At 38.6% G+C, this 25893-nt stretch overlaps 1 protein-coding gene across 4 annotated transcripts in view; it reads right to left on the bottom strand.

The window, feature by feature from the left end:
- SCP2 (sterol carrier protein 2) overlaps positions 1–25893 on the bottom strand; it is a 165499-nt gene that overhangs the window by 13659 nt on the left and 125947 nt on the right. For all 4 annotated transcript variants that reach the window (XM_079933816.1, XM_079933817.1, XM_079933818.1 and 1 more), the window contains 2 exons: positions 21323–21425; positions 7007–7136 (listed from right to left, as the gene is read on the bottom strand). In XM_079933816.1, the coding sequence (XP_079789942.1) occupies positions 7007–7136; positions 21323–21425 (233 nt within the window). The remainder of the gene's footprint in view (positions 1–7006; positions 7137–21322; positions 21426–25893) is intronic.

The raw sequence follows: 25893 nt of genomic DNA, 5'->3' as shown, positions 1-25893 counted from the left end.
ACCACAACACTATGAGGTTAGAAATCAATTACAGGAAAAAAAAAACTGTAAAAAACACAAATACAGGGAGGCTAAACACTGCATTGCTAAATAACCAAGAGATCACTGAATAAATCAAAGAGGAAATTAAAAAATACATAGAAACAAATGACAATGAAAACATGACAACCCAAAACATATGGGATGCAGCTAAAGCAGTTCTAAGAGGGAAGTTTATGGCAATTCAATCTCACCTCCAGAAACAAGAAAATCTCAAATAAACAATCTAATCCTATACTTGAAACAACTAGAGAAAGAAGAACAAAGAAAACCCAAAGTCAGTAGAAGGAAAGAAATCATAAAGATCAAAGCAGAAATAAATGAAATAGAAACAAAGAAAACAACAGCAAAGATCAGTAAAAGTAAAAGTTGGTTCTTTGAGAATATAAAAAAAAAAATTGATAAACCTTTAGCCAGACTCATCAAGTAAAAAAGGGAGCGGACTCAAATCAATAAAATTAGAAATGAAAAAGGAGAAATTACAACTGACACCACAGAAATACAAAGGATCATAAGACTGCAATGACGACTATATGCCATTAAAATGGACAACCTGGAAGAAATGGACAAATTCTTGGAAAGAAAAAACTCTCCAAGACTGAATCAGAAGGAATTAGAAAATATAAACAGACCAATCACAAGTAGTGAAATTGAAACTATAACTAAAGATCTTCCAACAAACAAAAAGTCCAGGACCAGATGGCTTCAGAGGTGAATTCTATCAAACATTTAGAGAAGAGCTAACACCTATCTTTCCCAAACTCTTTCAAAAAACTGCAGAGGAAGGAATGCTCCCAAACTCATTCTACGAGGCCACCATCACCCTGAAATCAAAACCAGACAAAGATACTACAAAAAAAGAAAATTAAAGACCAAGATCACTGATAAATATAGATGCAAAAATCCTCAACAAATACTAGCAAACAGAATGCAACAACACATTAAAAGGGTCATACACCATCATCAGGTGGGATTTATCCCAGGGATGCAAGGATTCTTCAATATACACAATCATATTTTCTGTAGTGGTATGCTTTGATTCCCTTTTTGTTATTCTTGTGAATTTACTGTAAGTTATTGCTTTGTGGTTACCACGAGGCTTACATAAAATAGCTTATAGATATAACAGTCTTTTTTATGTTGATAACAATTTAACTTCGATTACATACAAAACTCTACCTTTCTCTTACCCTCCTTTTATGTTTTTTTATGTCACAATTTAGATCTTTTTATATTGTGCTTCCATTAAAAATTGTTGTTGTTATAAACTAAAATATATATACATATATATATATACAAATCAATGTGATACACCACATTAACAAATTGAAGAATAAAAACCATATGATCATCTCAATAGATGCAGAAAAAGCTTTTGACAAAATTCAACACCCATTTATGATAACAACTCCCCAGAAAGTGGGCAGAGAGGGAAACCACCTCAATGTAATAAAGGTCATATATGACAAACTCACAGCAAACATCATTCTCAATGGTGAAAAACTGAAAGTATTTCCACTAAGATCAGAAACACGACAAGGATGTCCACTCTCACCACTCTTATTCAACATAGTATTGGAAGTCCTACCATAGCAATCAGAGAAGAAAAAGAAATAAAAGGAATACAAATTGGAAGAGAAGTAAAACTGTCACTGTTTGCAGATGACATGATACTACACATAGAAAATCCTAAAGATGCCACCAGAAAACTACTAGAACTAATCAATGAATGTGGTAAAGTTGCAGGATACAAAAGTAATGCACAGAAATCTCTTGCATTCCTATACACTAATAACAAAAGAGCAGAAAGAGAAATTAAGGAAACAATCCCATTTACCATCACAACAAAAAGAATAAAATACCTAGGAATAAATCTACCTAAGGAGACAAAAAATCTGTACTCAGAAAACTATAAAACACTGATGAAAGAAATCAAAGATGACACAAACAGATGGAGAAATATACCATGTTCTTGGATTAGAAGAATCAATATTGTGAAAATGGCTATACTCCCCAAAGCAATCTACAGATGCAATGCAATCCCTATCAAATTACCAATGGCATTTTTCACAGAACTAGAACAAAAAAATTTACAATTTGTATGGAAACACAAAAGACCCCAAATAGCCAAAGCAATCTTGAGAAAGAAAAACAGAGCTGTAGGAATCAGGCGCCCCAACTTCAGACTATACTACAAAGCTACAGTAATCAAGACAGTATGGTATTGGCACAAAAAAACAGAAATATAGATCAACGGTACTGGATAGAAAGCCCAGAGATAAACCTACACACCTATGGTCAACTAATATATGACAAAGGAGGCAAGAATATACAATGGAGAAAAGACAGCCTCTTCAATAAGTGGTGCTGGGAAAACTGGACAGCTACACATAAAAGAATGAAATTAGAACACTCCCTAACACCATACCCAAAAATACACTCAAAATGGATTAAAGACCTAAATGTAAGATGGGACTCTACAAAACTCTTAGACAAAAACATAGGAAAAACACTCTTTGACATAAATCACAGGAAGATCTTTTTTGACCCACCTCCTAGAATAACGAAAATAAAAACAAAAATAAACAAATGGGACCTAATGAAACTTCAAAGCTTTTGCACAGCAAAGGAAACCATAAACAAGACCAAAAGACAACCCTCAGAATGGGAAAAAATATTTGCAAATGAAGCAACTGACAAAGGATTAATCTCCAAAATTTACAAGCAGCTCATGCAGCTCAATAACAAAAAAACAAACAACCCAATCCAAAAATGGGCAGAAGACTTAAATAGACATTTCTCCAAAGAAGATATACAGACTGACAACAAACACATGAAAGAATGCTCAACATCATTAATCATTAGAGAAATGCAAATCAAAACTACAATGAGATATCATCTCACACCAGTCAGAATGGCCATCATCAAAAAATCTAGGAACAATAAATGCTGGAGAGGGTGTGGAGAAAAGGGAACACTCTTGCACTGCTGGTGGGAATGTGAATTGGTACAGCCACTATGGAGAACAGTATGGAGGTTCCTTAAAAAACTAAAAATCGAACTACCATATGACCCAGCAATCCCACCACTGCGCATATACCCTTAGAAAACCATAATTCAAAAAGTCACATGTGGGCTTCCCCGGTGGTGCAGTGGTTAAGAATCCACCTGCCAATGCAGGGGTAACAGGTTCAAGCCCTAGTCTGAGAAGATCCCACAGGCTGGGGAGCAACTAAGCCCGTGCACCACAATTACTGAGCCTGAGCTCTAGAGCCCGTGAGCCACAACTACTGAGCCCGTATGCCACAAATACTGAAGCCCACGTGCTTAGAGCCCGTGCTCTGCAACGAGAAGCCACCACAAAGAGAAGCCCGTGCACCACAACAAAGAGTAGCCACTGCTCACCACAACTAGAGAAAAAGCTCGCGTGCAGCAATGAAGACCCAACGCTGCCAAAAAAATAAAATAAGTTAAAAAAAAAAGTTACATTAAAAACAAAAGTCACATGTACCCCAATGTTCATTGCAGCACTATTTACAATAGCCAGGACACAGAAGCAACCTAAATGTCCATCAACAGATAAATGGATAAAGAAGATGTGGTACGTATATATAATGGAATATAACTCAACCATAAAAAGGAACAAAATTGGGTCATTTGTAGAGATGTGGATGGACCCAGAGTCAGTCATACAGGGTGAAGTCAGAAAGAGAAAAACAAATATCGTATATTAACACATATATGTGGAATCTAGAAAAATGGTACAGATGAACGTATTTGCAGGGCAGGAATAGAGACGCAGACATACAGAACAGACATGTGGACACCGGGGGGTAAAGGGAGGGTGGGATGAATTGGCAGATTAGGTTTGACATAAATACACTACCATGTATAAAAGGGATAGCTAGTGGGAACCTGCTGTATAGCACAGGGAGCTCAGCCTGATGCTCTGTGATGACCTAGGTGGGTGGGAGGTCCAAGAGGGAGAGGATATATTTATACATATAGGTGATTCACTTCATTGTAAAGCAGAAACTAACACAACATTGTAAAGCAATTATACTCCAATAAAAATAAAAATTAAAGAAAAATAAAAACTTAAAAAAAATCACCTTGACATCTGTCTAGACATGTCAATATATAATCCTGAAGTAACCATTAACATTCAGTCATTTAAAAAAATTGGCATTATTTCCCCAAAGTTCTTTTTATTTCTAAAAGCTAGAATCTAGATGCAACATTTAGTTTCTCTTCGTACATCATGTTAGATGGCACAGAATGTAAACATAGTTATTTTTCTGCCCACTCATTTTGAGAAAAAAAAAATGCTGCCCACACCAGATGCCCTTACTACCACTCAGCTTTTCCTTCATTAATCTCTAGTTGATTCCTTATTCAACAGTACATATAACACTGCTCTTAACATCTTCTCCTTTCTCCAAGCTCTAAATTCTATTCCAGGATCTCTGCCAAACCCCTCTGTACCTCAAAATGCCCCTGAATATTTATCTACCCCCTCTTAGAGGAAGAAGTATCCATCCTTCCTTGTTAAGGCTAACTTTCCTTCCACCTGTGCTCCTGATGACATTGTCTCCTCCAGGACCTTCCCCAGTAATGTAGCAATAATGAACTCTACCATCTTTGATAGATCTCCTTCTCCTTCACAGCTTCCAAGTAACCATCAACTTCACCCCAAACACCCCTAGCAACTACCATGTAACAACATGCTGCCAACACTCGGCTATCTTTTTTGCTTACTTAGATGGTGGTACCATCCATCCTCCTAATTGCTCCCTCTGCTTCTGATTTCTTCATTTCTAATTCATCAGGTCGAATACACCAGCTTCATCCTCTAAAACAGCAGAGTATTTAGAAAGCTCTGACTTTCACTTTTCTACTCAAAAAGATTTAAAGGATTGATTATATATAAAATCGTTTTCAAAGTTCATAGTATAGCCCTCTAAAACGCTAGTTCTTATCCATCCCATCTCTTAATCGCACCAGGCTCTCTCCGAGAGAAACATAACATACAATATAGCTACCACTTACTGAGCATCATTCATTCATTCTGCTGTTCACTTTTTATTTATTTATTTTACTGAAGGCCTACCATGTGACAGGTACTATTCTAGGCACTGTGAATGCAGCAGTGAACCTAAGAGGCACAAAGCTCTGCCTTCATGCAGCTTACAACTCAAGTGGGGGGGATGGACGATAAGCAAAGAAATAAGATATGGTATCAGATGGCGGTAAGTGCTATAAAGAAAAATAAGGCAGAAAAGGACAATAGGGAATGGTAATGGGGGTGTGATTTAGAAGTGTGGTTGGGGAAAGGCTCACTGAGAAGGTGACATTTGGGCAAACACCAAAGGAAATGGGAGAACAAGCCATGAGGATATGTGAAGGATGACGACTCCAGGCAGTAGAAAGCCCCTGAACTGCGAACGCCCACGTTCAAGCAATAGCAAGGAGGCCAGTGTAACTGGAGCAAAGTGAGGAAGAGTATAATAAGACAGAGAAGACTAGGGCCAGATCATGTGATGTGATTATAAGAACCCTGGTTTTTACCCTGTGAGCTGACTTGAGTTTTAAAATGATCACTCCAGCTGGTGTGTGCAGAAACAGGGCAGAAGGTTAGAAACAGGGAGACCAGGCAAAAAATGATGGAGGACCAAGGTGGTAGTAGTATAGGATGGAATTTGCTGGCGGATTACACTGTAGAGTGTGAGAAAAAGAAGAGCCAAGGTAGATGCAAACTATTACATTTAGAATGGATAAACAACAGCTCCTACTGTATAGCACAGGGAACTATATCCAAACTCCTGGGATAACCCATAATGGAAAAGAATATTAAAAAAAGCACGTGTATATGTGTATAACTGAGTCACTTTGCTGTACAGCAGAGATTGGCACACCATTGTAAATCAACTACACTTCAATTAAAAAAAATAAAAGAAGAGCTAAGCATGACTTCAAGGGTTTTAGACTGAGGAACTGGTAAGACAGAGGAGCAATTTAGCAAGATGCAGAAGACAGTTCGAGGAGAACATAATTAAAGGGGAGTGGGAGGAAGATCAGCAGTTCAATTTCATACATGTTAGCCTTGAGATGCCTACTAAGGATCCAAGTAAACTTGTCAATTATGCAGCTGGATACACACCTTGGAGTTCAGTAGCTGAGTTCACACTGAAGATACCTGGGAGTCATCAGTGTAGAGACGGTTTTAAAAGTATGAAACTAGATGAGAGTCCCAGGGACTAAATGTAGATAGAACTGAGCCTTAGAGCACTCCAACATTTAGACTTTTAGAGATGCAGAAAAAAAAAGGGACAGAGGCCAAGAAGGAACAGCCAGTAGGTAAGAAGAAAGCCTGGAAGAATAATATAATTATGAGGGCTGGGAATTAACCACTCAATTTACCAACATGGTGGTTACCTGACCTTAACAAGAACAGTTCTGGGATAATAATGAGGACCAAAGCTGACTGGAATGGGTGAGAGAAAGACTGGGTGAGAGAAGTGGAGGCAGTGAGTACAGACAGGTCTTCTGAGGACACATAACCATACACTGAAGCATATGCTTCACAGGCTAATCAGGAGATAATGCTCTTAATCCTCACGTGACCCTATGAAATAGGTACCATTTATTATTCCCATTTACAAATGAAAAAAACAAAGCTCAGAGAAGTGAAATAATTTGTTCAAGGCCAGAATCTGTGAGTGGCAGGACCAGGACTCCAAACCCAAGTCTGTTTAATTCCAAAGCCTATGGCTGGTGACAGTGATGGAGCCTTCCCGTCTTTGGGAGGAAGCAGCTGTGACCTATTCCTGTTCCCAAGGATTCCCCAGTTCTTTAACAAGGTCCTGGGACTCTAAAGCCAGCCCTTTTGGAAAACACCAAAGCAGGCCCCCATTTTTCTTTGTGAACTTGTCAGTACTCCTACAAATGAAGTCATCACTGCACTGACCTGAGTTAGGGAGCACTGATCCTTTGCCATTCTTCACGTCCACCACCCAGGTGGCTTCTTTACCTCCAGGGCCGTCCTTCACCTTGAAGGCAAAAATACCACCGATTTTCTTCACAAACTGCTCCCCTTCCTGGAAATAAAAATAACACAGAGTTATATGAAGTTCATTCCTCTGGCTTTTCCCCAAATTTTTAAATAGATACAGGATGTGAGCAGCTGGGTCAGCAGACAGTCCCCAAGCTCCCTTAGGATCTTTTACCCAGAAAAGTCTGAAAGGCAACCAGGCAACAACTGCGTCACCTGCCAAATCTTCTGTTGAAAATGGCTTTCTGGATACAACTGGTGGAAGGACAGGGAGAATGCGAGAGTGGGTGGCACAGCAGCATTTTCTACTGAAATAGCCTTCATTTGTCTCAATAATTTCTGAAAGATTCACTCCGGCCTCTCTCAATGTAGGAAGCCTAACGCCTCTTTTCTTTGTAGGTAAATTCCTTCACATGTATTTTTGTTCTTGCACAATCAGAATTTAAAGATAAGTGGTTCAACTCATTTCCTGGATTAGTATAAAGAATTATACAAGTAATATACCATCCACCACCTACTTTTGGATCTTGAGGAATGAAGCTGGAAAAATAACCTCAGATCCACATCTCCGTAGGTTGGTTTCCTTTCTCTCTCCCTCTCCCCTTCATTCCCACTCTGTTTCATCCTTCCTTACTGAAATATTGATCGACCGAAACAATGATTGGCACCAGACTTTATTCCAGACGCTACGGAGTTAGAAGGGTAAATGATAATACACTATGATCACTACGAAAAAGGGGAACACAGGGGCCTACAGGAGCACAGAGGACCCGCTAACCCGGCTGGCAGGGTGAATAACTCACACACCTTAAAAAAAAACACACACACAATAATTTTATTGCAATTATTTTTCTTTAGAGAAAAAAACATATTGTACTGCAGAAAAAATAGAAAATATTGAGAAGCAAAAAGAAAACAAATCATTCATAATTTCACCACTCAGAGAAAATAACATTTTGATATAAATCTCCTCTTTTTTCTCTACATATATATATATATATATATATATATTTTTTTTTTTTTTTTTTTTTTTTTTCTTGCGGTACTTGGGCCTCTCACTGCTGTGGCCTCTCCTGTTGCGGGGCACAGGCTCCAGACGCACAGGCTCAGCGGCCATGGCTCACGGGCCTAGCTGCTCTGTGGCATGTGGGATCTTCCCGGACCGGGGCATGAACCCGTGTCCCCTGCATCAGCAGGCGGACTCTCAACCACTGCGCCACCAGGGAAGCCCCCATATATATATTTTTAATGAGTATATATACTGTTTTGTAATCCACTTTTCGGTTTAATATAGCTATCCTTATTACTGTGTCATTAAGTATTCTTCCATATAACTTTAAATGACCATACATAGTCTTTAATTGTAGACGTGTACTATACTTTATTTAACCAATACTCTGCTGCTTGATGTTTAAGGTTAGTCCTAACTTCTGGCTCTTATAACAATGCTGTACATAACGTTCTTACATCTAAGTATTTTTACATAACCTCATTTACTTAAGGTTAATCTCCAAGAATTAAATTTTACTAATTAATAACAATGAATTTGCAATCAGCATCGGTTTGAATTCCTGCTCTGCCATTACTTATATAACCCTGAGCAATTTACTAAATCTCTCTGAATCTCAGTCTTCTTATCTGTGAAAGGGAGATAATAATATAGCTACCCTCATAGAGTTGTATGGTATTTAAATACCCACAAAGCACAGAGTAACTGCTCAATAAACGCTGGCATTTTTCCCCATTATTTTACTGTATGATCTGTCTGCTATTCCTGTGCCAGTATTATAGCTTTATAAATGTACTTTACTCTTTGGTACAGTAAATACCATAATTCCTCTCTTAGAAAGATTCTTAACTATTCTTGGATTTGTTTTGGACATTTTTTCCTCTAGATGTACATTATAATCATTTAGTTAGTTCTTCCCCCGAAAATGGGGCTATAGGACTTCCCTGGTGGGGCAGTGGTTTAGAATCCACCTGCCAATGCAGGGGACATGGGTTCAATCCTTGGTCTGGGAAGATCCTACATGCCACAGAGAAACTAAGCCCGTACACCACAACTACTGAGCCTGTGCTCTAGAGCCCGCGAGCCACAACTACTGAGCTGGCACGCCACAACTACTGAAGCCTGCACGCCCTAGAGCCCATGTGCCACAACTACTGAGCCCTCATGCTGCAACTATTGAAGCCCATGTGCCTAGAGCCCATACTCCACAACAAGAGAAGCCACAGCAATGAGAAGCCCATGCACAGCAACGAAGAGTAGCCCCCACTCGCCCACAACTAGAGAAAGCCTGCGCACAGCAACAAATACCCAACGCAGCCAAAATAAATAAACAAACAAATAAATAAATGGGGCTACATACAATATATGGATCTGTTTGGAGGAAAAGTAATATCTTTACAATATTAAGTCCTCCCATCCATGAAGATGGTGTATCTTCAAGTTTTCCTTGATGTCCCTTGGCAATATTTTGTCATTTTCCCCCATATAGGCTTTTGTACATTTCTTGCCAAGTTTACTCTTAGTTTTTTAATATTTTATATTACTCTTGTTAATAATATATTTTTCATTACATTTCATGACTAGGTAATTGCAAATATATAGAAAATATATTCATCTTTACATATTTATTCTGGAATTGGCTACCTTTTCAGTTTTCTTATAATTTCTAATCGAGTTTTTATTTACCACCTTTTTTTTTTCAGCCTTACATCCCTGCAATAATTTATATCCAAGATTCCTCCTTTTGGTATCATAATATTTCTTCTTTTAACAAAGACTTTAGTGTTTACTATGTTCAGGCACTGTGCTAAGTACGTGAAATACTCAAATAATTATTATCAGTTACTAACCTCTGTTTCTACGTATGCAGAGAGTCTGGCCTAAGTTCTTTCTTTTTGTTGTGTTTTGTTTGTTTTATAACAAATTCATTGAGATATTTATATATCAAAAAATTAATCCTTTTAAAGTATATTAATTCAGTGGTATTTTAGTATATTCAAAGTTGTGCAACCAACACCACTATCTAATGTTAGAACATTCTCATCACCCCAAAAAGAAAACCATACACATTAGCAGTCACCCCCACCCCCACCATCCTCCCCTCCTGCCGGCCCCTGGCAACCACTAACCTACTTTCTGTCTTGATGGACTTGCTTATTCTGGACATTTCACACAAATGGAATCATACAGTATATGGTCTTTTGTTACTGGCTTCATTCACTTAGTATAATGCTTTTAAGGTTTATCCACGTTAAAGCACGTTATCAGTAATTAATTCCTTTTGATGGCCAAATAATATTTCATTGTATGGATGCAGCATATTTTGTTTAGCCATTCACCAGTTGATGGCTGTTTCCCCTTTTCAGCTATTATCAATGATACTGCTATGGACATTTGTGCACAAGTTTTCATATGGACATAGGATCTAATTCCTCTTATATTTAGAAGTAAAAATTTGGGTCATAAGGTAATGTTTAACCTTTCGAGGAACTATCAAGCTGTCTTCTAAAGTGGCTGCACCATGTTACACTCCTACCAGCAACAAATGAAGGTTCCAATTTCTCTACATCCTTACCAACATTCTTGTCTGTCTTTTTTATTTTAGTTATCCTAGTGGGTGTGTCAATCTTTTTCTTGTACATAGATAACACACCTGAACCTATCTAGAATGAACCATGAGTCTTAGGACTCCAAAGAAGCTATTCTAAAAATATTTAGTCTAGGCCTACTTATCTCAACAGCCATGGAAGCAATTCTTACATGTGACTGTCCTGAAATCAACTACCAACATTTTCTAATTAAATCAAGAAATCAAAATGATTGTCAAATTTTTAAAGTGAAGGAGAGAAATTCTCTTATTTTGGCTTCCCTTAAAACATCTCACTCAAATTAAGTTAACTTTCGGAAAAACTAGTAACAACAACAATGATCTTTTGGGGGCTATAAAGTTTTCAAGTGCTTTTATATACATTATTTCTTTAATTTTCATAAAACCCTGAAAGTAGTTGCACAGGTGTTAATATTAGCTCATTAAGCAGAAAAAATTACTGAGGCTGTAAAAGGTTAAGAACCCTTTAGACTATTCTCTATCCTACTGCCAACTAATCCATCTAATACAACCCACCTAACACTAACATAAATATCACTTTCAGGTTTGAATTTAAATGGCTCCCCACAGCCTACAGGATAAAGTCTGCCTTTATATATCATTCAAAATTCTTCATAATCTGAAGGATATTTATATGTTCTTATCTTCAGCCCCTTTTTCATCCTCCCCAGGTTTTTTTGTTCTGACCGCTTTGAATGCCATGAACATACATGCCTCTATGCCCTTGCTCATGCCCTGTCCCAGTTCACTCACCTCCTCCTACTCTCCATTCCCACCTAACTTCATCAATTCAAGTCTCAGCTCACACACTAACTCTTCCGGAAAGGTGTTTCTGCCTCTACTGGACATTTTGATAGCCCTTTGCACATACACCCACCTGCAAGTTTCTTGCTAAAGCAGTTTGTTTTTTTTTTCCGGGAAAAATTTCCCATGTCTATTTTCCCACTAAACTCAATGTTCCCTGAAGGGCAAGGACGTATGACAAGTAAGCAACACAACCAGAAATCAATCTCAGGTTGGTTTAACTTCAAATTCAATGCTCTTTCCATTTGCTCATACCATATGGCAAAGTAGGTTATATCAATACTTCCAAACTTTGGCCTATAAAAGTAGTTTCTGTCACCATAAATAAATTAAAAGAAAGTTCAAGTCTTTTCCACATTCCTTAAAATCCTTTATCCTTCAAGGTTCTGTGGAGATAATCTAGAAGAGTAGGTAGTAACACTGGTGTGCTGGGCCACCCAAGGAGCCAGGCTTCCTTTGGGGCCAAGAGCCCATGAACAGCTACTTCCAGCTGCATCTACGCGTCATCTGCTTGCACAATGCCTCAGGAATAGTTGTGTTAGACACCAACAAGTTAGAGCAGGAAATCACCAGCAAACGTTTAGGAATTCTACCTGAATACCTGGAAATTCCTCCCACTTCCTTAAGACAGATGTAGATTAATTTTGCACCTGCTGTTACTTTTGACAACCAACTGATCCTCTTATAAAATCAAATCCTTTGGTCAGTAAAACATTTTCAATTGAAGAAGGAGTGAGAGAGGGCAAGGAAATGGACAAGGAGGAGAGAGTTAAAAGGGTAAAGAAAATACACATCTGTTGCAACACTAGAGATCACTAATACTAAGAAAGTTCTAAGTGCCTGCTTGCTTGAAGAAAAGTACTTCTTTCTGAGTAGGCAAAGGGTCAAGGAGTAGGTCCTGTTGTAAACTTAATAGGAACAAAAAATTAAGACAATTCAAAGAAGGGCAATGGGGTATTGCTATCGAAAACAAAAGTGGAAATAAAATCTCTTGTCAGGCTTCCTTTGCAATGCAGAAAATGCATGAATTGACAAAAGATTCCAAGACTTTCACTTTCTAGTACTGCAAACATTTAGGAAACTGACAATCGTGGGAAGGAAAAAAGAAACAAGGGGACAAGGTCCATGCAAGTGAGGTTACAGAAGGAGAAGAAAAGAATTAAAATGGGAGCAAGAGGCATACATTTGCAAAGCTAAAAGAAAACTGTGAAATAAAAACAGCACTGTTTCGTTAATCCCAGTAATGAAATATGCAATGGTTGACATACAGCCATAACAGATACTCTCTAAACTATTTTCTTTTTTGACAGAATAAAGTCGAAACAAAAGAAAAAATAAGGGACAACCTGGCAGAAGCAACTATCCTATGGATTACTCTGCAGGCAAATACTGGTGGCATGAAAAAAATTTTTTTCAAGCTGAGCCCTTAGAGAGTCCAGCTTCACTTTAGTGGACATTTGTAATAAAAGAAATTTAAAAAACAATAATGAGATATATTTCCCTACTATTGGCAAAGATTTTTTTAAAACCAGCCAACAAAGCACTGGAGATAGTGTGAAGAAAAAACCATCACTCTCACGAACTGTCATTAAGTTTGTAAATTAGTTCCCTCTTTTTGGTGGATAGTTTGGCAACATGTATCAAAAAGCTAAACATACATATCCAACAACCCAACAATTTCCCCTTCTAACTATTTGTGCTGAGGTAATCATGGCGTTAAGTATTTAAAAATGAGGGCAAAAGGAAATTTATTATACCTGTTTTTTTTTACTTGCAAGATTTAAATACAACACAATGTTCAACACAGGAGGCTAGTTATATAGATTATGATACCTATATTCAAACGTGTACTATGGGGTCATTAAAACTGATGGTAAGGATTTATATTTATGGGCAGTGAATATACTATCAAGAGAAGAAAGCAGGTTATAAAATAACAGGTAGGGACTTCCCTGACAGTCCAGTGGCTAAGACTCCACACTCCCAACACAGGGGGCCTGGGTTCAATCCCTGGTCAGGGAACTAGATCACACATGCAGCAACTAAAGATCCCACATAGCGCAACTAAGACCTGGCGCAGCCAAAAAAATAAATAAATGAATATTAAAACAAAACAGGTAGACTAACAAGGGTGTATCCCTCAAGATGGCAGCAAGATAGGTCTGCAAGCTCCTGGGCCACCGCCTGCCTGCTGGGAACTGTCAGCCCTGGCCTCCTCTACATCAGGAAGATTGTTGATCATTATGAAAATTCTAGAAATGCAGGGTACTTTGTCAAGACACATCAGTCGCTTTAGCTGTTTTCCCATCCACAGCACAATCACCTTAAGGTGTTAAGAAATCCTTTGTGCTATAATAAGGGAGTTACAAGATATGCACAATGCTTGCCTTCACACTGTGGCTCTAATATGAGTGAAATGCACACCTTAAATGTTCTGAATCCTTTATTTCAGCCCACTGGTCAGCTTAATACATGTGTAATTGGAATTATGTGACTGTGGCTGTAAATGTGCCTCGTTGGTCACAATTAAAATCAATTATGAAATTCCAAGGTATCTTTAAGTTTGAAACAATGAAGTAAATACCTAATTTTGCCTGAAGAGAATAACTCTCTATTTTGTAGAGTTACTGTTAGATTGCTTTAGTATGATTATTATCTATCAAGAACTAATTACTGATCCTCCAGAAGGCAGACAGCAGAAGCAAGAAGATCTATAATCCTGCAGCCAGTGGAACGAAAACCACATTCACAGACAGACAGACAAAATGAAATGGCAGAGGACTATGGACCAGATAGAGGAACAAGATAAAACCCCAGAAAAACAACTAAATGAAGTGCAGATAGGCAACCTTCCAGAAAAAGAATTCAGAATAATGATAGTGAAGATGATCCAGGACCTCAGAAAAAGAATGGAGGCAAAGATCAAGAAAATGTAAGAAATGTTTAACAAACACCTAGAAGAATTAAAGAACAAATACCTAGAAGAATTAAAGAACAAACAAACAGAGTTGAACAATACAATAACTAAAACGAAAAATACCAGAAGGAATCATTAGCAGAATAACTGAGGCAGAAGAATGGATAAGTGACCTGGAAGACAGAATGGTGGAATTCACTGCTGTGGAACAGAATAAAGAAAAAAGAATGAAAAGAAACGAAGACAGCCTAAGAGACCTCTGGGACAACATTAAATGCACCAACATTCGCATTATAGGAGTCCCAGAAGGAGAAGAGAGAGAGAAAGGACTCGAGAAAATATTTGAAGAGATTATAGTTGAAAACTTCCCTAACATGGGAAAAAGATAGCCACCCAAGTCCAGGAAGCACAGAGAGTCCCAGGCAGGATAAACCCAAGGAGAAACACACCAAGACATATACTAATCAAATAGACAAAAATTAAAAAAAGAAAAATTATTAAAAGCAACAAGGGAAAAATGACAACACATAAGGGAACTCCCATAAGGTTAACAGCTGATTTCTCAGCAGAAACTCTACAAGCCAGAAGCGGGTGGCAAGATATATTTAAAGTGATGAAAGGGAAGAACCGACAACCAAGATTACTCACCCACCAAGGATCTCATTCAGATTCAACAGAGAAATCAAAATCTTTACAGAGAAGCAAAGAGAATTCAGCACCACCAAACCATCTCTACAACAAATGCTAAAGGAACTTCTCTAAGTGGAAAACAAAAGAGAAGAAAAGGACCTACAAAAACAAACCCAAAACAATTAAGAAAATGGTAATAAGAACATACAAACTGATAATTACCTTAAATGTGAATGGATTAAATGCTCCAACCAAAAAACACAGGCTCACTGAATGGATACAAAAACAAGTCCCATACATATGCTGTCTACAAGAGACCCACTTCTGACCTAGGGAAACATACAGACTGAAAGTGAAGGTGTGGAAAAAGATATGCCATGCAAATGGAAATCAAAAGAAAGCTGGAGTAGCAATACTCGTATCAGATAAAATAGACTTTAAAATAAAGAAAGTTACAAGAGAAAAGGACGGACACTACGTAATGATCAAGGGATCAATCCAACACTTATAAATATATATGCACCCAACACAGGAGCACCTCAACACATAAGGCAAATGCTAACAGCTATAAAAGAGGAAATTGACAGTAACACAATAATAGTGGGGGACTTTAACACTTCACTTACACCAATGGACAGATCATCCAGACAGAAAATTAATAAGGAAACACAAGCTTTAAATGACACAATAGACCAGATAGATTTAATTGATATTTACAGGACATTCTATCAAAACACAGCAGTATACACTTTCTTCTCAAGTACACACGGAACATTCTCCAGGATAGATCACATCTTGGGTCACAAATCAAGCCTCGGTAAACTTAAGAAAACTGAAATCATATCAAGCATCTTTTCTGACCACAATGCTATGAGGTTAGAAATAAACTACAGGGGAAAAAAATGTAAAAGACACAAACGCATGGAGGTTAAACAATACATCACTAAATAACCAAGAGATCAATGAAGACATCAAAGAGGAAATCAAAAAATACCTAGAGACAAATGACAATGAAAACACGACGATCTAAAACCTATGGGATGCAGTGAAAGCAGTTCTAAGAGGGAAGTTTATAGCAAAACAATCCTACCTCAAAAAACAAGAAAAAATTTCGAAGAAACAATCTAACCTTACACCTGAAGGAACTAGTGAAAGAAGAACAAACAAAACCCAAAGTCAGTACAAGGAAAGAAATCATAAAGATCAGAGCAGAAAAAAATGAAATAGAAACAAAGAAAACAACAGCAAAGATCAATAAAACTAAAAGCTGGTTCTTTGAGAAGATAAACATAATTGATAAACCTTTAGCCAGACTCATCAAGAAAAAGAGGAAGAGGACTCAAATCAATAAAATTAGAAATGAAAAAGGAGAAGTTACAATGGACACTGCAGAAATACAAAGCATCATAAGAGACTACTACAAGCAACTCTATGCCAATAAAATGGACCACCTGGAAGAAATGAACAAATTCTTAGAAAGGTATAAACTTCCAAGACTGAACCAGGAAGAAATAGAAAATATGAACAGACCAATCACAAGTAATGAATTTGAAACTGTGGTTAAAAACCTTTCAAGAAACAAAAGTCCAGGACCAGATGGCTTCACAGGTGAATTCTATCAAACATTTAGAGAGGAGCTAACACCCATCCTTCTCAAACTCTTCCAAAAAATTGCAGAGGAAGAAACACTCCCAAACTCATTCTATGAGGCCACCATCACCCTGATACCAAAACAAGACAAAGATACTATAAGAAACATTACAGACCAATACCATTGATGAATATAGATGCAAAAATCCTCAACAAAATACTAGCAAACAGAATCCAACAACACATTAAAAGGATCATACACCACGATCAAGTGGGGTTTATCTCAGGGATGCAAGGATTCTTCAATATATGCAAATCAATCAGTGTGATACACCACATTAACAAATTGAAGAATAAAAACCATATTATCATCTCAATAGATGCAGAAAAAGCTTCTGACAAAATTCAACACCCATATATGATAAAAACTCTCCAGAAAGTGGGCATAAAGGGAACCAACCTCAACATAATAAAGGCCATATATGACAAATCCACAGCAAACATCATTCTCAATGGTGAAAAACTAAAAGCATTTCCTCTAATATCAGGAGCAAGACAAGGATGTCCACTCTCACCGCTAATATTCAACATAGTTTTGGAAGTTCTAGGCAGAGCAATCAGAGAAGAAAAAGAAATAAAAGGTATAGAAATTGGAAAAGAAGAAGTAAAACTGTCTCTGTTTGCAGATGACATGATATTACACATAGATAATCCTAAAGATGCTACCAGAAAACTACTAGAACTAATCAATGAATTTGGTAAAGTTGCAGGATAAAAAATTTTATGCACAGAAATCTCTTGCATTCTTATACACTAACAATAAAAGATCAGAAGGAGAAATTAAGGAAACAATTCCATTCACCACTGCAACAAAAAGAATAAAATACCTAAGAATAAACCTCCCTAGGGAGGTAAAGACCTGTACTCAGAAAACTATAAGCCTCTGATGAAAGAAATCAAAGACGACACGAACGGATGGAGAGATATATCATGTTATTGGATTGGAAGAATCAATATTGTCAAAATGACTATACTCCCCAAAGCAATCTACAGATTCAGTGCAATCCCTATCTAATTACCAAGGGCATTTTTTAAAGAACTAGAACAAAAAATCTTAAAATTTGGGCTTCCCTGGTGGTGCAGTGGTTGGGAGTCTGCCTGCTGATGCAGGAGATGTGGGTTCGTGCCCCGGTCTGGGAAGATCCCGCATGCCGTGGAGTGGCTGGGCCCGTGAGCCATGGGCGCTGGGCCTGCGCGTCCGGAGCCTGCGCTCTGCAGCGGGAGAGGCCACAACAGTGAGAGGCCTGCGTGCCGCAAAAGAAAAAAAAAAAAAAAAAAAAAAATCTTAAAATTTGTATGGAGACACAAAAGACCCCGAATAGCCAAAGCAATCTTGAGGGAAAAAAACGGAGCTGGAGGAATCAGACTTCCTGATTTCAGACTATACTACCAAGCTACTGTAATCAAGACAATATGGTACAATATGGCACAAAAACAGAAATACAGATCAATGGAACAGGACAGAAAGCCCAGAGATAAACCCACACACCTACAGTGAACTAATCTATGACAAAGGTGGCAAGGATATACAATGGAGAAAAGACAGCCTCTTCAATAAGTGGTGCTGGGAAAACTGGACAGCTACATTTAAAAGAATGAAATTAGAACACTCCCTAACACCACACACAAAAATACACTCAAAATGGATTAAAGACCTAAATGTAAGACCGGACACTATAAAACTCTTAGAGGAAAACATAGGAAGAACACTATTTGACATAAATCACAGGAAGATCTTTTTTGACCCACCTCCTAGAGTAATGGAAATAAAAAAATAAATAAACAAATGGGACCTAATGAAATTTAAAAGCTTTTGCACAGCAAAGGAAACTATAAACAAGACAAAAAGACAAACACTCAGAATGGGTGAAAATATTTGCAAACGAATCAATGGACAAAGGATTAATCTCCATAATATATAAACAGCTCATGCAGCTCAATGTTAAACAAACAAACAACCCAATCCAAAAATGGGCAGAAGACCTAAACAGACATTTCTCCAAAGAAGGCATACAGATGGCCAAGAGGCACATGAAAAGATGCACAACATCACTAATTTTTAGAGAAATGTAAATCAAAACTACAATGAGGTATCACTTCACACCAGTCAGAATGGGCATCATCAGAAAATCTACAACAACAAATGCTGGAGAGGGTATGGAGAAAAGGGAACCCTCTTGCACTGTTGGTGGCCTAGCCACTATGGAGAACAGTATGGAGGTTCCTTAAAAAACTAAAAATAGAACTACCATATGACCCAGCAATCCCACTACTGGGCATATACCCTGAGAAAACCATAACTCAAAAAGAGTCATGTACCACAATGTTCACTGCAGCACTATTTTTTTTTTTTTTTTTTTTTTTTTTGCGGTATGCGGGCCTCTCACTGTTGTGGCCTCTCCCATTGCGGAGCACAGGCTCCGGACGCGCAGGCTCAGCGGCCATGGCTCACGGGCCCAGCCGCTCCGCAGCATGTGGGATCTTCCCGGACCGGGGCACGAACCCGCATCCCCTGCATCAGCAGGTGGACTCTCAACCACTGCACCACCAGGGAAGCCCTGCAGCACTATTTACAATAGCCAGGACATGGAAGCAACCTAAGTGTCCATCAACAGATGAATGGATAAAGAATATGTGGCACATACATACAATGGAATGTTACTCAGCCATAAAAAGAAACGAAATTGAGTTATTTGTAGTGAGGTAGATGGACCCAGAGTCTGCCATACAGAGTGAAGTAAGTCAGAAAGATACATACATACAAATACTGTATGCTAACACATATACATGTAATCTAAAAAAAAAAAAAAGGTTCTGAAGAGCCTAGGGGCAGGACAGGAATAAAGGTGCAGATGTAGAGAATGGACTTGAGGACACAGGGTGGGGGAAGGGTAAGCTGGGACGAAGTGCGAGAGTAGCATGGACATATATACACTACCAAATGTAAAACAGATAGCTAGTGGGAAGCAGCCACATAGCACATGGAGATCAGTTCAGTGCTTTGTGATCACCTAGAGGGATGGGATAGGGAGGGTCAGAGGGAGACGTAAGAGGGAAGAGATATGGGGATATATGTATATGTATAGCTGATTCACTTTGTTATAAAGCAGAAACTAACACAGCATTGTAAAGCAATTTTACTCCAATAAAGATGTTAAAAAAAGAAAGGAAAAAGAAAAACTAAAAATAGAATTACCATATGACCCAGCAATCCCACTACTGGGCATATATCCAGAGAAAACCATAATTCGAAAAGACACATGCACCCCAATGTTCATTACAGCACTAGTTACAGTAGCCAGGTCATGGAAGCAACCTAAATGCCCATAGACAGACAAATGGATAAAGAAGTTGTGGTACATATATATAATGGAATATTACTCAGCCATAAAAAGGAACGAAATTGGGTCATTTGTAGAGATGTGGATGGACCTAGAGACTGTCATACAGAGTGAAGTAAGTCAGAAAGAGAAAAACAAATATCATATATTAATGCATATATGTGGATTCTCGAAAAATGGTACAGATGAACCGGTTTGCAAGGCAGAAATAGAGACAGAGATGTAGAGAACAAACATATGGACACCAAGGGGGGCAAGTGGGGATGGGGGTTGGTGGTGGTGGGATGAATTGGGAGATTGCAATTGACATATATACACTCATATGTATAAAATGGATAACTAATAAGAACCTGCTGTATAAAAAAAAATTTTTTTTAAGAAGTACTGTACATAAACATAGTTGCATATATAATATAAATTTAAAAACTCAACATGCATTGTATGATCCTAGTTATGTAAAACTGTATGTTAATACACACAGAGAGATGTCTGAAAGAATGTCAACCACTGTTAACAGTTTAGTGAACTCTTAGTAATGGCATTTCAGGAGATTTAAAATTTTTCTTCTTTTATTTTTTTTTCAGTGTGCGGGCCTCTCACTGTTGTGGCCTCTCCCGTTGCGGAGCACAGGCTCCAGACGTGCAGGCTCAGCGGCCGTGGCTCACGGGCCCAGCCGCTCCGCGGCATGTGGGATCTTCCCGGACCGGGGCATGAACCCATGTCCCCTGCATCGGCAGGCGGACTCTCAACCACTGCGCCACCAGGGAAGCCCAAAATTTTTCTTCTTTATATGCTTCTGTATAATCCTTTTAATTAGATCATTTTTACAACAAGAAAAACAAATTTTAAAACTGTGAAAAACTCAAGCACAAAAGATTTCTTTTTAAAAGGAGTTTTGATATTAGGTACCTTTAAGGCTCCTTTAAATATTATTCTTTTGAATGGTTCTAAGTAAGATCTTCGTAATTCAGAAGGAAATTATACCAAAATAAATTAGAATCCCTTTACATCACTCAAATCTGGAGATTTATTCATCTCTGACATGCACTCTTACCAAAATTACAAGGAAGCCATAGTAGACACTAAGAAATATAAAATACACTCAATACTTGACAGTACGATATAAATTTTCAACTGGTACCACTCATGGCAACACCTGAAATCTATATCTGCTTCCTCTAGCCCCAGGGTCCTCCTGGTAGTATTGGGTTGACCAGAAAGTTCGTTCGGGTTTTTCCGTAAGAAATATCCCAATATTTTACATAAATCTTACCTCTTCGAGCTTCTTCTCAATCTCCTTAAAGACAAGACTTGCCTTAAATCCATCAACTGCAGAGCTGGTTGGAGCAGCCTCAATTTGATGAGTTCTAAAAGAACTGGGGGAAAGAATCGATTTCAATCCATGGAGTCATATAGGTACTAGGTTTTTTAACATTTATACAGTAGTAATTTTCAAAAACCCTAACAGAGATGCTGTGCCTTTTACCCAAAGGAAACTGTTATTAAGCCAATAAAACAATTAAGCTTTTCTTCCCATTTTTCAACAAATATTGAGTGCTCACTAGATGGTAGGCCTTGTCCTTGAAAATATACTAAACCAACGAACCTACCCTCATGAAGCTTCTAAGCCACTGGGGGAGACAATGAACATGCAAAAAATAAAGAATATAGTTACTATGAAGAAAATAAGGCAGATTAAGGAGATATAAAGAAAGTATATTTATGTGTGTTGGTCTATTTTATTTATTTTTCGAAGATTTATTTTATTATTTATTTAATTTACTTTTGTCTGCGTCAGGTCTTAGTTGCAGAACGCGGGGTCTTCTTTGAGGCGTGCGGGCTCTTTTGTTGCAGCATGCGGGTTATCTCTCTACTTGTGGAACACAGGCTCTGTAGTTATGGCATGTGGGTTCCAGAGCATGTGGGCTCTGCAGTTTGTAGCACACGGGCTCTCTAGTTGAGGCACACGAGCTCAGTAGTTGTGGCGCAGGCTTAGTTGCCCCACAGGCATGTGGGATCTTAGTTCCCTGATCAGGGATTGAACCGGTGTCCCCTGCATTGTAAGGCGGCTTCTTTAGACCCCAGGTGGTCTATTTTAGATAGCCTAGTCAGACAGGCCTCTCTGAGGAGGTGATATTTAAATTAGGTATTAAATTATGTAAATGAGCCAGCCATGTAAAGATTTAGGTGGAGAAGTCAGCTCTATACTTCCAGTATAAAGAACTTGATGTAGAAACTAGCTTAGCAGTTAAAGGAACTATAAGAAGGCTGGTATGGCTGCAGCAGAGCAGAGGAGAAGGACCTAAGGTCACAGAAACATGCAGGGCAAGATAACAAGGGGCTTTACAGGTCACAGTTAAGAGTTTGGATTTTATTTTAAGTACCTTGAGAACTGCAGGGTGTAAGCTGGAGAGTAGCACAATCCATTTACATGTTTTAAAAAATAAATCTGGCTGCTAGCTGGAAAATGGACTACAAGAGGGCAAGTGAGGAGGCAGGGAGACCAATTAAGAGGCTACTGCAGTAGTCCAGGCAAGAGACGATGGTGATTAAACAGGGTATAATGAAGTGGGGAGGAAGCAGAGGTTGGACTTGAGATTTATTTTTTAGCTATGACACAAGATATGAATTTACTAACATCCATCTATTGGTTGCTTGATACTTGGGGAACAACTATAGATAAATGGCCTGATGTGGCAGAAAGAACATGGTCCCTATAGCTACAAAAGCCTGGGTTAGAATCTCAAGGCTTCCTCCACTCACTAGCTATGCGATTCTGAGCAAGCTACTTCATCTCTGTGCAACCTCTGGTGGGGAGGCAGGGAAGAAGGTGGAGGGTGCCGGTGACTTTGCAGAATTAAGTGGAATCCCGTGTGGAAGGTACCTAGCAGAGATCCTGGCCCGTGGTAAAAAATGACAGCCACGACTATTACAGGCTGCAGAGCCTCAAGCATTAGATGCTGAGAGAAACTGAAAGGTCTGAAGAAGATGAGGGCACTTTAGGATTTTAAGTAATTCCTCTGAAATACCACAAGCATCCTGGCGGTGGCTGAGGCCAGGACTGGAACAACAAACATCGGAAGGATATACTTGAAGGAGTCAAGAGCGTAGCAGCTGCTCAGTAAGCAAAGCATTTCTTTCCTTCTTTCTCTACCTCCTCTCCTTCCTTCTCTTTCTCCCCACCCACCCCATCCATTTCTACTTTCCCTTCCCTTCCCTCTCCTTCTTTCTATCATTTCATAAATATTTAACGACTGCCTGCTACAGGCCAAGCATTGTTAGAGGTACTGGGAGTACAATGGCGAACAAGTCAGACCCAGTCCCAGTCCTCACTGAATCTATATTTTTCCAGGAAAAAAAGAAGAAAACAGAAAAATAATTACAAGTATTAGGAAGCAGACAAAAAGAGGAACCGAGGTTAAGGCAGTCAAGGAATGATGTCTCTGAGCAAGTGAATTTAAGCTAAGACCCAATTAAAGGAAGAAAAGGAGCTAGACATTCAAAGAGGAAACTTGCAAAGATCCTGAGAGAGAAAAGAGTTTATCATGTTAAAAGAAAGTAAAAGAGGACCAGTCACTAGAGTACAGTAAGTGGGGGCAAAATGACACAAAATTAAATTGGGGAACTGGGCAGGGACCAGACCATCCAGGCCAAAGAAGGGATTCTGGGAAACCAATGAAATGATTAAACAGGGAAGTGAAATAGTTTGATTTGTGATTATTCTTACAACTGTGCAGACAATGAATTGGTGGGGTTGGGATGCAAGAACTTAGGTGGGGAGAGGGTTACGAGGCTGCTGGAGTGGTCCAAATAGGAAGTGGAGGCAGTCTGCCAGTGGAGATGGAGAGAAGGAAGTGGATTCAAAATATATTTTAAACATTGAATCCATAAGCCTTGCTGCTGGGCACGAGAGAGATCTGAGGGGGAGGGGAAAGAGCAAGGATGATTTAGGTGTTTGGCCTGAATAACTGAAGGGATGACAGTGCCATTTATTGACAAAAGGAAGAATGCAGTGAGAGTAAAGGGGATCAAAGTCCCATCTCAGGCACAGTCAGTATGGGACCTTTGTGAGACAAGAAGGCAGTTGGATATGACAGTCTGGAGCTCAGAAGCAGTCTAGGCTGGAGATAAGGTCGGATAATCATTAGCATAATGAAAGTATTTAAATCCATGGGAACAGACAAGCTCACCTTGAGGGAATTCTAGAGAAAGAAGTAAGCCTAGGACAATACCCTGTGGATCTCAATTATTTAAAAGTCTGGGAGGGAAGAGGAAGCAGTAGCCAGTGATGCAAGAGGAAAACTAGCAGAACATAATGTCATAGAAGCCAAGAGGGGAGAAAGAATCTGGGAGGGAGGGAGGGAGGGAGGGAGGGAGGAAACTATGTCAAATGCTGCCAAAGGTCAAATACCCACTGGACTGGCAACATGAAGAGTTCAGCTGACTTGGGCAAAAGCAATATTAAGCAAGTGTTGGAAGGCAGAAGTCAGTAGAGATTACAGTAAATTAAAGAGTGAATAGGAGAGGGAAATAGAAACAGTGTGTCTCTTTTGAGACATTACTTTCAGGGGAACAGTGAAATGGAGTGGTCTCTGGAGGGGAGGGTGGTATTAAGGAAAGTTTGTTTTTGTTTTAAGATTAACATATTAGAGCATGTTTGCCTGATGATGGTAATGAACCAGGGGAAAAGAGACAGAAGTCTTGAGAAGGTGAAGGGGGATGAGATCTAGTGACCTATGAAGGAAGAGGAGGAGACTCAAGGGAAGAAGAGGATCAGATGGGTAGAATGCTAGATAGGTCTATAAGTCTTGGGATGGAAGATAAGGGAGTTTGGGTCTAATGGCTTCTATTTTTTCAACTACATACAAGGCAAAAGTAATCAGCTGAAAATGAGGGTGAAAGGAGGGTATGGAAAGTCTAAGAGGTTGAAAAGTGAACCTACTAGAGAAATCATATTAATATCACAACAAGGAATGGAAGTAAGCTCTCACCATGCTGAAATACATGCAATTCTCAGAGCATGGCATGCTACTTCATACTTCCATGCCTTTGCCCCTGCTGCTCCCTGTGTCTGGAATACCTCCGTCTTAGCAAATTCTATTTTACCCTTCAAGATCCAGGCCAGGAAACTCCCTTTCCGTGAAACCCTAGTAAATGTCAGCTTCTCAAGAGCAGATACCACAGCTTTTGAAAAAAATAATCTTTATTTATATCCCCAGTTCCTGACACACAATAGGTATTCAGTAAATAGTGACTTAATAGAACTGAATTAAACTGAATTCTCTCTTAGCTAAATTCTAATTTTTTCCTGTTCCATTTAGAGCAGAATTATCTATGGTACACCATTTTCTCAGTCAAAAGTCTGAATGAGTGACCTAAAATCAAGTGGCTACAACTAGTCCTCCACAAGCCAGTTTCATTTCATTAATAGTCCAACTTTACAGCCTTTAATCATAAACGTCACTGTGCCCTCTCCAAGCCTGACACTTCCTAACTGTATGTGATAAAATAATAACTGACACTTCTCAGCGTACATACAAAGTATCTTGATACTTTATGGGGCAGAGTTCAGACAAGTTCTGACAGGTCACAGATGTTTATTTTGCTTCTGTTGAAAAGTTCAGTTAATGATTAACCAACTTTTCATTCAGATTAGGGAAAAAATTAATATATAAAGTTATATCAATATTTTCTGAAAATCCCTCATATCTTACAATTTATTTGATATGTGCCCTGCTCTAGGGAAGCTGAATATAACTTACACAAACTCAGAAAATAACTTACACATATTACAAAAGGATGCACCTCATGATTTCTTTATATTCGAAGTTCTTTTAGCAGAAA

The sequence above is a fragment of the Stenella coeruleoalba genome, assembly GCF_951394435.1.
Source record: "Stenella coeruleoalba genome assembly, chromosome: 1".
Taxonomy (NCBI): domain Eukaryota; kingdom Metazoa; phylum Chordata; class Mammalia; order Artiodactyla; family Delphinidae; genus Stenella; species Stenella coeruleoalba.
This window is presented reverse-complemented; position numbering and strand designations above follow the sequence as displayed.